The sequence below is a fragment of the Lissotriton helveticus genome, chromosome 1_1 (genome assembly GCF_964261635.1).
Source record: "Lissotriton helveticus chromosome 1_1, aLisHel1.1, whole genome shotgun sequence".
NCBI classification, from domain to species: domain Eukaryota; kingdom Metazoa; phylum Chordata; class Amphibia; order Caudata; family Salamandridae; genus Lissotriton; species Lissotriton helveticus.
In genome coordinates, this window is record NC_136057.1 from 2,111,613,395 (window position 1) to 2,111,630,886 (window position 17,492).

General features: G+C 39.3%; 1 protein-coding gene across 4 annotated transcripts in view; it reads left to right on the plus strand.

Moving 5' to 3' along the window:
* The window catches only part of LRRC8B (leucine rich repeat containing 8 VRAC subunit B), a 196,776-nt gene extending 179,556 nt beyond the window's left edge, over nt 1-17,220 (plus strand). For 3 of the 4 annotated variants that reach the window (XM_078646009.1, XM_078645996.1, XM_078646002.1), the window contains one exon: nt 13,671-17,220. In XM_078646009.1, the coding sequence (XP_078502135.1) occupies nt 13,671-13,922 (252 nt within the window). In that variant the 3' untranslated portion in view covers nt 13,923-17,220. The remainder of the gene's footprint in view (nt 1-13,670) is intronic. The other variant, XM_078646015.1, reaches the window with a different exon arrangement.
* The last annotated feature ends 272 nt before the right edge of the window (nt 17,221-17,492 follow it).

Genomic DNA, 17,492 nt, shown 5'->3' on the forward strand with positions numbered 1-17,492 from the left:
TTCCTAGCGTCATTTCGAAGCCCACGTTTTCTTTTTCTTCAAGTTCAACAAGCAAACCTTTCTTTATATCAGTTAGTAAATCTGTCGCTTTCTTTTCCAGGTTCGTGTGTGTCATCCGCTGCTGTACTTTTGTACAGTATTAATAGTCATATTTTTTATATATTTATTTGAAAGGTAGTACCGAGGCGCCAAACGTTGATTACGTACTCCGTCCACCGCCATTTTAGTAGTTTCTGTTTTTATTATATCTGTTGGTTAGAACTCAGTAGTTTTCAATCCTAGTCTTGAATATCTTACTATAGTATTTCAACATTATTTTTATTGTGGGCGTCATACCCCTCCCCCACAACATAAAATAAGTATGTCGTTTTTTTTATTAATCAATAAATATAAACGAAACTCAATTATAACTATATTAGAACTGGAAAAATAACTTAAACAATGTTATAAACAAATCGTGAAATGGATTCCAAAAGGTGTCTGATTGATAATCTGAAAAAGAAAATTAGAGTTTAGAATTATGTAGATGTGAGTAAATGAGCTGAAGCATTACGGGGCATATTATCAAGAACGGCGATAACATTATTGCCGTTTCAGTGGCAGGAAACTGCAGCAAAAGCGGCGATAATGGGCTTGATAATATGGTGTTGTGAATTCCCATAGCAGTCCAGGTTCTGGTGTTGACCAGGCCTACTATGGGAATTCACACGGGCATATTATCAAGCCCATTAGCGCCGCTTTAGCGGCAGTTTCCTGTCGCTGAAACTCCGATAATTTTATCGCCGTTCTTGATACTATGCCCCTACAAGTTTTGGTAGCTCTACGGTTTTGCGTGTGCAGTATGACTCATACATTCCAGTTCTTTTATAGTGCCGCGTTCAAGTGGTGTCTATATGGAAGTGCCTACTGCGTTACTGACGCCCGTTATGGCGACTTATTTCTAATGCATTCCTATGAAGACTTTGTAGATCTAGGCCTCTGTGCTTACCGTTGTATAAACCTTGCGGTTCAACATTTCAGGCAGTTGGTGTCACAACTTATTCTGAACAATTCTTCTACACGTCGAAGACAGCAGTGTCTAAGTTTAAGAGAGAAAGAGAAATGATGTCACAGAGAGTGAGAGAGAGAAAACAACATTTAAACTGTGTCGCAGAGTCTGGAGTTGAGATTTTTTCTTGAAAAGTGATATGTAGATTTACTAGCTCCTTGCATCACTTTACCCATGTTAAAAGTGACTCAAAAGTGGCGTAATAAGGTTGTGGATCTGTTAGTCAGACTGTTGTAACGTATCTGTTGTCACTGCTCAGAGGTAATTATAGATTTTACAGAGAAGCTGCTGTACACTACGCACTCTGGGCCTTAATATCAAGCGTGGGCGACAAAATTATCGCCACTTTATCGACTGGAAAGTGTCGCTAAAGTGGCGATAATGGGTTTGATAATATGCTCTATGGAATTCCAATCGAAGCTCATGTTAGATGTCCTTCACATCTAACGTGAGCTTCGATTGGAATTCAATAGAGCATATTATCAAACCTATTATGGCCACTTTAGTGGCAGTTTGCTGCCGATAAAGTGGCGATAATTTTTTCGCCCAGGCTTGATAATATGGCCCTCTCTCGTTTCACAAATAAAGCTAACACTACAGTTTTACGAGTGCAGTGTACCTGGTACATTTTACTTGTTATAGTGCCGCGTTCAAGTGGTGTCTATATGGAAGTGCCTACTGCGTTACTAACGCCCGTTATGCCAAATTATTTCTAATGCATTCCTATGAAGGATTTGTAGATCTAGGCCTCTGTGCTTACCGTTGTATAAACCTTGCGGCCAAACACATAAGCAAGTAGACTTCACAACTTCACTTCAACAATTCTTCTACACGTCCAAGCAGACAGCAGTGTCTAAGTTTAAGAGAGAAAGAGAAATGATGTCACAGAGAGTGAGAGAGAGAAAGAGAGAGAAAACAACATTAAAACTGTGTCGCAGAGTCTGGAGTTGAGATTTTTTCTTGAAAAGTTAGACGTATATTTACTAGCTCCTTGCATCACTTTACCCATGTTAAAAGTGACTCAAAAGTGGCGTAATAAGGTTGTGGATCTGTTTGTCATATTGTTGTAAGCTATCTGTTTTCACCGCTTGGAGGTAATTATAGATTTTACAGAGAAGCTACTGTACAATACGCACTCTGGGCCATAATATCAAGCCTGAGCGACAAAATTATCGCCACTTTATCGGCAGGAATGTGTCGCTAAAGTGGCAATAATGGGTTTGATAATATGCTCTATGGAATTCCAATCGAAGCTCATGTTAGATGTCCTTCACATCTAACATGAGCTTTCATTGGAATTCAATAGAGCATATTATCAAACCTATTATGGCCACTTTAGCGGCAGTTTGCTGCCGATAAAGTGGCGATAATTTTGTTGCCAAGGTTTGATAATATGGTCCTCTCTACTATCATAAATAAAAGTTGCACTACAGTTTTACGAGTGCAGTGTACCTGGTACATTTTACTTGTTATAGTGCCGCCGCATTCAAGTGGTGTCTATATGGAAGTGCCTACTGCGTTACTAACGCCCGTTATGCCGAATTATTTCTAATGCATTCCTATGAAGGATTTGTAGATCTAGGCCTCTGTGCTTACCGTTGTATAAACCTTGCGGCCAAACACTTCAGCCAGTTGGATTGACAACTTCATTTCAACAATTCTTCTACACGTCCAAGCAGACAGCAGTGTCTAAGTTTAAGAGAGAAAGAGAAATGATGTCACAGAGAGTGAGAGAGAGAGAAAGAGAGAGAAAACAACATTAAAACTGTGTCGCAGAGTCTGGAGTTGAGATTTTTTCTTGAAAAGTTAGACGTATATTTACTAGCTCCTTGCATCACTTTACCCATGTTAAAAGTGACTCAAAAGTGGCATAATAAGGTTGTGGATCTGTTTGTCAGACTGTTGTAAGCTATCTGTTGTCACTGCTCGGAGGTAATTATAGATTTTACAGAGAAGCTACTGTACACTACGCACTCTGGGCCATAATATCAAGCCTTTGCAACAAAATTATCGCCGCTTTATCGGCAGGAAAGTGTCGCTAAAGTGGCGATAATGGGTTTGATAATATGCTCTATGGAATTCCAATCGAAGCTCATGTTGAATGTCCTTCACATTCAGTTATAGTGAGCTGAGCTAACTATAACGGAGGAATTTCAAAGGTTTTGTATGAGAGCAATGTTCAGCTAACTATAACGCGTGAAACCTATGGTTTTTTCAATGAATTTGCATAGTTTTTTAAATGCTAATTCCTAACTATAACGTGTGTGAAACCGATGGTTTTTTCAATGAATTTGCAGGGTTTTTTAAATGCTAATTCCTAACTATAACGTGTGTAAAACCTATGTTTTTTCCAATGAATATATATATATATATATATATAGATATAGATATATATATGTATTCGCTCCAAGTCCCACTGAAAATCCCGGGCACTCACGGGCGGGTGCAGTTTGCGGTAGAGGGTTCCCGCAATGATACCACGCTCTGCTTCAAAAACAATTCACTTTTTCGAAGAACCGCACTCGTAGACCCAAAATCGTGCTCACACCATCATTGTTTTTATTTTATCAGAGACAACAGACGCGTTTCAGCCTAAAGCCTTCGTCAGTGTTGATAGCACTGCGGATGCTAGCTGGAGTTTTCATACGTTCACTCCTAATGCTAAACATTAATGATGGACTGCAAATAGCAACAACAATGCAGCAAGCTTACGCGCCATCTTTAAACGTATCTATATACACTTAGTAATTTAAGACACATAATGTAAATGCATAATTGTCAATGATCAAGCGTTTCGCCTGCATGCACGTTTGCTGGGAAATACTCATAAGCTTGCCGTGTATCGGCATTTCTCCCCTCGTGCCTCCAGGGGAGATACTGGGAGCGTGAAGCCTCGCACCCCCAAACCTAATTCCCATCAGTCCATACAGCCATGGATTGGCTAATGTTACATATACAGTTCTGAACATAGTGGTCAGTGCCCAGTGTCACCCAAATGTGCTATACAGTCAAACACATTAAACAGTTTAGTTCACTAAGTTAAGATTGCCATAATCAGTTAAAGCAAAGTCAATCGGAAATTCCACATTTTTTACCCAAATTATACAAATTTTACAAAAATTCACAGGTTTCCATCATCCTAATCCAGATTCTTCTAGAACATTCAAAATCACAATCAAGGTTTCAATCAATCGCTCCAATATTCTCGCTTTATAGCTTTTCCTAGCTAGTCAGGATTAACTTCTTCTAGACAGAACAGTCTATCTTCTACATTTATCTGCCTAGATGTACTGCAAGTTCTTCTCCGCTGTTCAGGCCCATCGGTACCTTAGTCATAAGATCTATAATGTACCTTGATTCTAGGCGTCTTAGCTTTTTTAGCCTATCTCCTCCTCTTACGCTGTCTGGCACACAATCTAGCCCAAAGTACTGTAGTTTATTTCTGTCTCTTTTGTGTACTTGGTCAAAATGTCTTGCGACTGGGTATGTGGGGGTCTGCCTTGTCAATTGCCCTAAGGTGTTCCAGGACTCTAATTTTCAACTGATGTATTGTGCTCCCAATATATCCAAGGCCGCATGGACAGACGAGGCAGTAAACAGCGTAGGTGGTACTGCATGTCAGAAATTTGTCAATTCCCTTAGAGATATTGGCTTCTGGTACCCAGTAGGAACGAACTCTCTTACTTCCTGAGCAGGCTTTGCATTTGCCGCAGGGGTAGAAACCCCTCATACTGGCAAATTTGCCTTTTTTGGGGATCACTTTCTCCAGATGACTCCTAACCAATGAATCTTTTAGCGATCTTGCTTTCCGAAATGTCACTAGTGGTCTCGATGGGATATCTTCCTTTATTACTGGGTCAGTTCTTAAAATATGCCAATTTTTTGGGAGTATTCTTTTTAGATTGTAAGATTCGGTGGTATATGGCGTGATTTAAAAAAACCTTTGAAATTCACTGAAAAAACCATAGGTTTCAGGAGTTATATAGTTAGGAATTCGTTTTTGAAAAACCTTTGAAATTCACTCAAAAAACTATAAGTTTTAGTGGTGTTGTAGTTAGCTGGACATTTTACTCATACAAAACCAATGAAATTGCTCCTATATAGTTAGTTGTACTAACTATATTTCGCGCACCCGCAATCCACTGCTGATGATGTCACATATTAGATCATTCATGACATGGTCAGTGACATCACTGATGACATCTCAAATGACATCACTGATGACATCACTGATGACATCATCCACGTGACAATCACATACACCTTTTCATACACTATTACAATTTTTCATCACTATTTGTAAAATACAGAGTATCATATTTAAATCCATTGTCACAGCAATACAAGTATCTAAAAATCCACTCAGTGATTCATAGATGTATACACACATCTAATCACTTACCTATGGATTCACTCATACATGCTGTCAATGAACAATAGAACACTATCAAAAATACTTATACATCTATATCGACATTAAACAACAGCACGCATCCTATTTACATATGAAGTCATCCTACTCACTTATGCAAACAATGGATCATACTTACATATTTACTTAGCAAAACACTTATACAAACACCACTTCTTCTATTCATTTAGATAGTAAGTCATACTTAGTGAATTATAAAATCATTATTACAAATATACAGTTATCCATACAGTCACTCACACAATCATTGTGTCTTATGTATACTTATTTATATACAACAACTGACACATACACTGCCTTTTATTTTTCTAGTTTGTTGGACCTGTACCTTTGAGAAATATATTTCCTCATCACCACACCCATAAAGAGATTCCCTCACCCAAACTGTTAGAACATGTAGTTTTAACTTCATATATCTACTGAATCAACTATTCACACATCTTTGGACAGTCACACACCCCCCACCGAACCACACACACTTTCACACTCCCATACAAATACTCAGTTAACTAATCAATAACTAATATAGACTTTCACATAGCTAGTAACCAACTGTAGAATCAGTTTACACAACAACTGACAAAGTGATACAGATATTCACACAGTTTAGTCACTATCCACTATATTTAGTGAGACATTATAAATTGGTCAAGTAAACAGTCAATTACACTGCTACTAAATCATCCATCCAAATATTTATTTATATATATCCACTCATTCTTCAATGTAAATTGCTATATATATAATGCATATTTCAATAACGAATCAAACCACAGTCACTGGATGATGTCATCAGTGATGTCATCAGTGATGTCATTTGAGATGTCATCAGTGATGTCACTGCCCATGTCATGAATGATCTAATATGTGACATCATCAGCAGTGGAATGCGGGTGCGCGAAATATAGTTAGTACAACTAACTATATAGGAGCAATTTCATTGGTTTTGTATGAGTAAAATGTCCAGCTAACTATAACACCACTAAAACTTATAGTTTTTTGAGTGAATTTCAAAGGTTTTTTAAAAACTAATTCCTAACTATATAACTTCTGAAACCTATGTTTTTTTCAGTGAATATATATATATATATATATATATATATATATATATATATATATATATATATATATATATATATATATATATATATATATATATTATATTTTTTCTCATTACAGAAAACCAGGACACGCACAGACTTAGAAATAGGACTAAATGTCCTATTAGGACCTATGAAGTCTCAGGGCTTCTTATATACAGATATGTATGTATACATATATGCACACATACATATCTTTATATGTATATATACATGTATATAAGAAGCCCTGAGACCTCATATGTCCTAATAGGAGATTTAGTCCTATTACTATGTCTGTGCCCGTCCCAGTTACCGTTCTGAAAATAGGGACTCCCAAGTGTGGTATCTTGCAATGGCATTAAATGACATCCCAATGATGTCTGTTGGGAGAAGTGAGAGACCGTTAACCTAGATGGTTGCCTGGGGTTGTTATCCTGTATCGTATCTGATTTATTTCTTAATAAATATAATCCTTGGATTAACCCTTTGTTGATGTCTTCAACTACACATGCAGTTTTATAAATCATTTGTAACATAACGTGCCATCTTAGATGATGGAATTCAATTATCCGGGCTCTCAAGAGTCAACCATGTCTGTACCTTTTACTGGGACGAAATAAATGTTTTGGTTAAATGTTAGCAGTGCTTTTCTCACTATGCATGCATTGAACTGCAACCTAACCCCAAGTCAATAGTCAGTAAAGCATCTCTTCTATTTGTTAGGGTGACTTGTTCTGGAAAAACTTATTTGAAATTTAAATCTTGTGCAACAATACACTTTAGATAACTATGGATTTCAATTTTTCAACACCTTATTATATATTATTGTTGAGACTTTGCATCCTCTAGCTATGGTGATCTGCGTGCTAAATCATGCATAGAAAGATTGACCACAATGGGAAAAGTGTAATCTTTCACACGTTGATTTTGTTGTTGAAATGCAATTCATAATTGCTTTTTAAAGTGTTGTTTAGTCCAGTTTATTTATTTAAAAGTTATTCAATTGCCATGCTTTAACTAATCAAGGTGTAAATGCATGAAATGTTCCAAATCACCAGTTTCTATATAGTTTAGAGAGACTTTTAGCTACAACCTGGGGTACTGTACCCTTTCTGTTCACTTTAAGAACGTCTTTTGGTAGCGGCCTCTGGTTCTGCATGCATTCTCCTTACTTTAGAGGTATATCTAGTATCGACCTGTGGTCCTACACCCTCCTGTTCATTGTAGGAGTACCTCCAGTAATAATAGCTGCAGGAAGATCTCTAGCAGCAGCCTGAAGTGCAACACACTTTCTGCTCACTTGAGCAGGTCGACTTGTGACGATCTGAGACACTGTACTTCAATTAACTTCAAAAGCTTTGCTGGTATTGACCTGAGGTATTGCACCCTTTCTGCTTACGTATGAGTGAAATTTAGCATCCTCATAAAACCTGTAATAGGCCTACCCAAAGCACGACCAATGGGATAACCAGTCATGCAGAGATGTGTATAAGCAACTGACCCATGTTATTAGATCTAAAGACTTGGGAAACATTCTAATCAAACGGAAGCTGTACAAAAACACCCAAGCGGTAGCACAAAGGTCCTGGGACGAGTCAAAATAGTTAGAACTTCTGGTAGCCAGTAAAGAAAAAAACATGCAAAAATTCAGGCAGCTTGTCAAGTGGGGAAGAGGGGGGATCTGGCCATGCTCCCCAAAATCATGTTTTCCCAGATAAGTCGGCCTCCTTTGAGGAGCAGTTCGCTGTTGGGGTTAATGATGTTGGTGAAGACTTGTCCCACCCCCAGAGCCTGATTCGGTATTAATTTTTACGAATAGTGAGGTGGAAATTGCTGTGAATGCTGCACCAAAGGGTAGGGCCCCTGGCCTTGATGGTATTCGGTGGACCTGTTCGATCACGACAAAGATAACTGGTTACAGTATATCCAGTTGCTTGTGAATGCGATTGCTAGTGGAGCAAATATACCCGACTCCTGGCGAGGAGCTGAAATTTTACCAATCTATAAAAAGGGGATCGCTCCAACCCTAGTAATTATAGGCCCATCAGTCTTAACTGATTTTTTCACAAAAAATCATGGCCAGGGTATTGTTAAATAGAATTCAGTTATTGATAAATGAAAACAACATATTATCACCCTTACAGGCAGGATTTATGGCACACATAGGCACCATCAACCAGGTCTTTCGTTTTGTTTTAATTTACTGGCGTGTCGTAATCTTAGCTGGCAGTACTATTTATGCCGCCTTTGTTCATTTAAAATCAGCATTTGACACAGTACCACGTAATAAGCTCTGGACTGTTCTGAAAGACTTAGGCATGCCCTTGGAACTTTTATCACTTACAGCCACATTGCACAAAGCTATTTTTGCACAGGCACGATGGGGTGTGCCTAGGGTAATACCACTCCCAGGTTTCTGATCTTAAAAGAGGTACGCCAAGGGTGTGTCCTGGCACATTATTTTCTCTGGTAATAAATGGGGTTGTTAATTATTTTTTAGTACATCCCACCGATGCTCCTTAATTAGCTCGCTCAAAGGTCCCAATTACTTATGTTTGCAGACGATACCCTAATAATATCAAAAACACAAAAGGGGTTGCAGCAAGCGCGATGTCGCTTTGAGGACTTTTGCCGAGATCATGAGCTGAAGGTGAATGTGGATAACACCAATTTCATGGTTCTGCACAAGCATAAAGCGGCCAGGGGCAGGGTTTCTATGAATGAGGTCACATTAGAACAAACAGATGTATTCACTTACTTGGGGATCACATTGGGCAGAAAGCACGATTGGAAGCCCCAGATAGACTTATTGGTACTTAAGCACTCACAACTGACAGGAGCCTTACTCAGTGAGCATGGGCGTTCCCACACTAAGCCAATAGGCCCTGTTCTAAAGATTTATAAAAAAAAAGGTCTTGGCTTCCATCCTTTATGGAGCAGAACTGTGGGGCTTCGAGAATGTCTTATTGCTCACCTTAGCCCAGAATAAATTTGTGAGGAGTATAACCGGTCTTTCCCAGAACACACCTCTTAAACCCCTTTATTATGATTTGGGATGTATTGTGCTGGCAAAGTTGTCAAGATTTAGACCGCTTGCTTTCTGGCGAAGATTATGGACAATCCAGAAGCTGATACACTATGCAAGTGCGCTTAAAGACGTCAGAGATGCAGAAACATCACATAAGATCATTTGGCTGGAAAAGATAAAATGTTGCCTTGTACACATGGGCATGTCCCATTTATGGGAAGATCCGGGTGTTCACTTGTTCCCCTCCGAACAAGTTTTTAAAGAGGTCTATGGGACCATTGTTAAAGATAACACCATGCGATCCACTAGTAGTAACTAAGCACTGACCAGCACTTTCTTCGAACACAAGTCTGAACCCATGTTTGAACATTTTTGAGACTATATTACCAGGCCTGGTGATAGGAAACTATTTTATCAGTATAGAGTAGGTATTTTTCCAATCAGATCTTTTACTGCTAAGTGGAAAAATACCCCGGATAGTAAATGTGCATTCTGCCAGGACCAGGATGAAACAATATCACACATATTATTTGTATGCTCTGCCTATAATGCGCCACGAAGTAAGTGGTTAAAACCAGTTTGTCCTAATATGGGCACTATGTCATGTGCCACTGCTCTTAGACTATTGAAGACCAGCGCCCAAGAGCCTATTTTGATAGCTTTAGCAACATTTTTATGCTGGATGTGGAGAATACGGTCCAACTTCTTAAAAAGATCAACAACTGCTAAAGACCAGATTTAAGTTAATGTTGCTGCTATTGTTGTTGGGTTATCTTTGAGAATGATGCACAAATGATATGAACATAGCTAAACTATTTCTGGTGCTAGTGCAATATAACACGAACAATAGACCTCCCTAATTAATTAAATGTGTATTTTTAATGATTGGTTTTATCAGGTTATTACACCCATGTTGTGCTATCATCTTTGATGTATCCTGTTTTATTATCTTAGTGATCATGTTTTTACTCAAGATTTCCTTTTATTGTGTTATTGTAATTATTTATGTGTCTTTTAAGATCAGAACGGTCGAAATAAAGACTACATTGAATGTAATTGAAATTTAGCAGCAACCTGTATATTGCACCCTTTATGTTCCCTTAAGAGGGACATCTGGTAACGATCTATGTTAGTGCATGTTTTTAAAGCGATCATCATTTCTTTTTCAAATTCTTTTTATTGAGGTTTTTCACTTTAAAACATCATTAAAAAAGTCATCATAACATTTACAGTGCAATTGTTACTTGTTAGCATGGACACACTAGTCATGAGGGAAGCTCGCTGTGGAACTTGGGGTAATGTTAGATTGGAGGTAGGAACTGTGGGTCACTCCAGCTCATGGGTGGGAGGAGGATGCGCTAGTTATGCAGTCCATGCTGAATGCTTTAGTAGAATGCAGGTGCGGCGTGTTGCCATTGGGTGTGTATACCTCTTGAGCAGTGAATGTGGGGTTAAATGACTCCATCGCGCGAGCATAGATGACCAAGCTGTCGGGGAGAGCGTGGCAGCGGATGGGTGGGTGGCAGAGAGCCATTTAGGTGGAGGCTGTAACCCACAGCTAAGACGGTTGTTGGCTGGGGTCAGGGGCAGCATGTGGGTAGGGTCCGAGGCATCCACCCAGCAGAGAGAAAAAGGACTTATGTCAATTTGTCGGGTGAAACATCTGGGGAGTAGCAACCAAGCAACCCTTGAGGGTCAGCTTCCTGCATCTCCTCGCAGAACTGTGTGAGCATGGTGTCCCACACTGCTACTATGGCCCGCTTGAGGAGGCACATTGCCTCTTTGTGGTGGAAGTAAAGCTATCATCATAAGGAGGAAAGAGCAAAAAAGACATGGTTGTTAGCAAAGGATGGGTAGAGGTATAATGTCTTCAGTGTAACATTCATAACATTGCACACGAAAATGGCTAATTGTATTATTGGCATTTGTAGTTTGTTGATAAGTTTGCAAATGGAATGTAGCAGGATTAATTAAACAAATATTGATATGCACTTATGATTAGTGACAGATGATGAAAATCACAACCTGTCCAAATGATTACTGAGTGATGGTGCAAGTCTGAACATGCACTAGGATTAATGAGTGCTTGCAAAATCTGAACATGCATTAAGGATCATTGAGTATGTTAAATTGTAATGGTGGTAAAGGTAATTCTTGACATGTTAATGGCACAGTGATCCCCACTCCTACTGAATGCTTGCACTGGACGAGCAGTGCATATTCTTGACTTAAGCTTTGTTGTGTCACTCATTCATTCATCCATGTGTTCATTCAGCTAATCCTTGTCTCAATATCGAATTCAAGACACACACAGAGTGAATGTAAGTGCAGGACCATTGCCTTTCCCTGCATTGATGGATGTTCTCACCCAGGTCCCTTCCTCTCATTGACTTAGCCATATTGACAGCCTGCTAAGGTTAGCAATTAAGGGAATGCTTTAGAAGCCTGTGTGGGACAGAATGTAAGCTCCCTCTACCCGGTATCTTTCACTATCCTCTCCCTTTCACCAATGGCCTATACAGCTGCCTTGTGGACTCTGATGATGCTGGAGTTTGTGTAGGCTCCTGGATACAGGGAGCAATAACTTTTTGTATAATGGAGTCTTCAGGCAAACCCAAGGCTAAGCCTGCATTTGGTTGTGAGTCTTTTATGTTATGGTCCACACCTGGCGTTGGGCCCTTCTATGGATTTATAGGGGACATCTATTTCTATGCCTTCTCGCAGACCGAGTGCCATGGGACTCCCTTTCCACAAGCGCTTGGTTCCTTGATTCAAGAAAAATAGAAACAAGAGTGGATACTGCCATACTGCCAACTAGGTTTAGAGGCAAGAGAAAGAGTCTGAAAGGTGCAGACTCTTTTCCTTCTTTCACTCAGTTCAATTGGGTTCTGCTCCTTTGGCAAGGCATTGCTAGTTTGAATCTAGAATAGTTTAACACACAGATTGTTAATTGGTTTGGCAGTATTAAACAGGGTGCTACCTGTGCCCACTGGGTACTAGTCAGTTCAATCGGTGGCACTGGGCAGGGCTGTCTACACTGTTTAAAACAATCAGCTGTGACTAGCTAGGTGTTCAGTAATGCTGGTTTCTGAAATGGGAAATTCCCATTGGTGTGCCAATAAAACAGGTCCCAAAGAAAAGGTACCAGTCTGCCCAAAGGTATCGGATGCAGCTAGTCATTCGGTAATGCTGGTTTCTGAAATGGGAAACTCCCATTGGTGTGCCAATGACACATGTGCCAAAGAAAAGGTACCAGTCTGCCCCACGGTATCGGATGCCATGCTCACTGTGTCTGATAACCGAGTGCTACCAGCACTCCAGTCCTAACCCTGCGAACTTTTCAGACATTAGGTTTTTTAAGTACTCCAGAAGTTGCAGCAACATCCTGTTATTGCATTGTATTATTTATCATTCTGACTGCCCTGCCGTTCCTACTTGCAAATAATGACCCATTCTATTTATGAGGGAAGGTTCTTAAGAATATTGGATTTTATGAAGTGTGTTGATTGTCAAACTGTATCCGAGTTCCAAACCCATTACTATCTCCTGGACTGAGCCTTCACTATCTGACTAGCTATTCTTGGAGACTTGAGAGTACAAAAGAGTACTCGGTATTCAGTTAAAATGCAGTAGCATTAAGCAGTTAGTACTTTTGTTTTTCAGTAGGTGAACAGCACTGCATGCACCCCACTGATACTACTGAGTCCTCTGCCTGGTCGAGAATCCAGAAAAATGCTTCACAATACCATGGAGACAAGTGGTGTGGTTTGACATTTAGAGCCAGTAAATAAATACAGCTTTAATGACCAAAATCAAAGAGGTAGAAATATTTCATAACTAAATTAAGCCACTGTCGCCACTGGAACCCAGTTTGTTTGATAACAAATCAAGAAAAGGACTCATGATAACACAGATTTCATTCTTCTGTTCTAAAAATATGGCATGCCTTGCCTTGTGTTACTGTCATTTATCTGATAGTGCTCTAACAAATGCATTATGTAATGGGACGTTTTTAATCATCGTGCCATTTTTTCTGCAGGCGAGCATAAATAAATGCCTCTTGTTTTATTTCCTTTTCAGATTGAAACTCTGCCAGATGGGTTATTTCAGTGTACAAAGCTGCAATGTTTACTTCTGGGACATAACAGCCTGACGAGCCTGTCCCCTCTGGTAGGTGAACTGCTGAACCTTGTGAAGTTGGAGCTCATCGGAAACCAGCTCGAAAGACTTCCTGTTGAACTAGGAGCATGTCAGTCCCTGAAACTGAGCAGCCTCATCGTGGAGGAAAACCTGCTGGACACGCTTCCTCCTTCTGTAAAGGAACGTCTGTAGCTGTCAGAGAAATAATGCACTTATGACAGTGCCCACGGATGCGTACACGTTCTCTTCTCCGGCAAATAATTGAATTGGATTTTATAGCCATGGATTTCTTCCTCTTTTGACTCCTCAGGGTTATTAGAAGCAAACTGAAAAAGAAGCTATTTTGACCAGAGTATACATTAATACGTATATATTCGTTAGCATTCCAATGATTCATCCAGTACTTAAATACACTTCTTATTGTTTTTGGTCTTTGAAGGAACCTTGACAATGGAGCATTCCCTTCCAAGATCTGACTTTTCTATTATATCAGATTTGTAATATCAGAAAAATACTACGTTCATACAGACTTTTAATGAAAACTAGTGCTAAGTATTGTTTAATGTGCAATACTGTAAAGAGAATTGTGTGCTACGTTTTATCAAATACTGTATTTCGTGGGTTCTGCTGATGTATATTTCAGGTATACTTGTGGTTGTCCTAGTATCCCTGAACCTAAGAATGGTTCTGCCATATAACCAAAGGAAGACAAAATATCCTGCCAGAAGGGTCAGAACAGTGGATCACTGTGTAACCCTCCAACAATATTTGAGCTAAATGAGCTCAATATTTTTTCCCAGTAGGGACTGTGAATTGGAAACACAAAGAATCTTTTGCCCACTGCTTTGTGAGGTTTCATTTGGTTTAAATTCTGTATGTATCTATTTGCTTTAAAGTTGGCTGCTGATTTTGGGGTTACCATCTAATGGTCTTATTTTAAAGCTGCACTCACCCAGCCTTCTGGTCTAACAGTTCAACTATTGTTATATCAATGTGATTTAAGATCCAACATCAAAGAAGTCTGGTACCTGTCCACTGCTGGCTTGCTGAGCAAAATGTACTGTCTTCAGGTGCTTAGCGTGATTCCCCATAATGGGTGATCACTTTTATAAATAATACTAAGTGCAGTTTCTGCATTATGCATTTCTGAAGGTTTTTAGAAACCGGCATAATAGTCAAATCACTATTGCAAAGTCACGTCGGTCAGTATAAGCCTTTCCAAAGATTTTATAAACAGTATTGCAGAGTTGGAAGGTGGGAGTTGCCTCTTTGTGGCACAACTGCAACACAATAACAAAATTGAACACACATTTGGCAACCTAGGATACAATGCATCAAAGTGTGTAGTTCTGCATTCGGAACATTGAAAGCCTTGCGTCCATTTAAGGATAAGGTAGTGGGCACCAGAAGCCATGACACTGGAGAGGGATATATTGTTTACTGTACCGCATTTCCCAATGTTCATAAATCTGGTGGAAAAGCATTGTCAAGACCCACAGTATGTTTTGATGCCTTGGGAGCGGTTTAGTTGCATTACTGCTATTGGTGAGGTGTCCCCTAAATAATTGTGCTCAGGTAACCAAACTTAAAGAGTTTAGCCACTGAGAGTTCTAACAGTTTTGTGAGAGCTATGATAAACCTAGAGACTGGTCTCTAGGAATAGTGTCTATAGGGTTACTACTACTTGTATGTATTATGTGTCTTATATGGACAGCCCAGATTGTCCTAAAATTCTGTACATTTCTATGGTGAGGATGGTATCAGTGTTATCCGCAGTTGTCTCAAATATTAAGTTATGATAATGGAGTATCTTTTGACCACTTGACCGCTTTTTCAGCAGATACGATGTGTTGACCAGGAAGATGTACTGCTATTTTACAACTGAGTTAGCATCTACCCCTAAAGTGAAGGTATTTAATGGCTTTCCATGCAGGCAAATATGTAATGTTTAGGTGAGAGGACGATAGGGAAAGGACCTGCCAATGTAATTGATGTAGTCTCTTTAGGTCAGGTGCATATGACATGAACACTTTGTTATTGGCTGACAAGAAACGTAGCAATTCATAAAGTTTTGAAGTAGTATAATGCTAAGCTTATAACTGCACCTTCTACACAGTAGCTTTACTCTTTACACAAGGGCTTAATTATTATTAACCCAGAAAGTTGGGTTTAGTTCTGGTGCCGACTTAATTATTTTGGTTGTTGTTAGCACTGTGAGTGGGGCCTTTATTCTAGATCCAGGCTCAATGGGAAAACTGAAAAATGAGGAGATGTTAAATCCCAACAGGACAGTGCTTTCTTTGAGCAATATTGGATGCGTTCCATTAAGGTATGATTTTTTACTACGAGTTACAGCCAGCATGATTGAGAATTGCTGGGACAAGAATCATACACGTGCTTGTACCATTTAAACATGACTGGTTATTGAGGAGGGTAGCCCCTTAGGAATTTCCAAATCTCAAAGTAGTTTTTTGAACATGTGGGATCGTTTAGCCTTTCTGGGACTGGTTGGTTACATTTCTTTAATCATGTTCTGGCCCCTGGGGCAATGTGTATCTTGCCTGAGTTTAATGGTGAGGGGCCGAAACGCGCTAACAAAATAGGAAACAGTGGACTTAGGTTCATGGTATCTACCCTTAGTTAATTTGCTTGCAGATTGAGCTACACAGACATTTCTTCAGAGGCACAGTAAATAAACAACACCTTGGATACAAGAAGTAAAACTAAAACTTCAAAAAGATAGTTTATTGAAAAATAAGAAGTTAATCTGAAACTAGTTAAACATAAAGGAGGATTAAGTAATGATTGAATAATCCTAGGGGATTCTACATTACTGTTACACTCTGTTATAGTTATTTAAGTGGTGATAGGGACCGTGAAAAATTAATTGGGCTACTTTACGAGTTGCCTGTTTTTAGTGTGATAAAACCAGACTCAGTAAATAATATCAATGGGTGCGGTACTTATGGAGTGCAGTATTACTGCATTATTCAGAGTTTCACATGTTAGAATGAGGCATAGCATGAGGTATCAGAGTCTGCTCACACTGAGTACAGCCTGTTTTGTGTCTTCCTGACCATTTTTCCCAGGACAAATGTCACCAGTCTTTTCCTGGTGAAATAGTACTTGGAAATATTGTTGATTTTCACTAATTACACCAAAACACGGACTCTCGATGTATGTGCAAACTCCAGTGTGTGCCCAAATCGAGATTACCATGAGCCTCTGAATGATAGCCTTAGTCTGCTACATTCTCTCTTACAAGGGAATTTTGCGTTGGTAGGATTCAAACTCTTGACTTGCACATCAGTAGATGTTAAATGTGACAGCTTAACTCACTGCGCTCTGCAAACATTCTAGATATAATCTTTACCTGTAAGCTAAACTACAGTGTTCATTAAAAAGCACATGCACATGACATGAAAGTAAATGTCTGTTGAAATCCTGCTAGTATTTATTGAACAATAAACTTCAGAGGTTCAGCAACTTGTTTGAGGACTTGTTTGTGTGTCCCAGCTTTTGCTTACGCGAGTGACCATAGTCAGAAGGTTACTTTCAAAATGTTGTTGAGCCGAAAATAGTCTGTCAACATTTCAGCCACATGAGCATGGTTGTAAGGACCTCCATATCAAAACCTTGCAATGAAATAAACCATAGCATACCTATAATGTCTCCACCAGCCAATCATGACGCTGATTATGTATCTGAACAATGAAGTATGTCACAGAATGTTAAGACCAGAACCTGTTTGGTACCTAAATG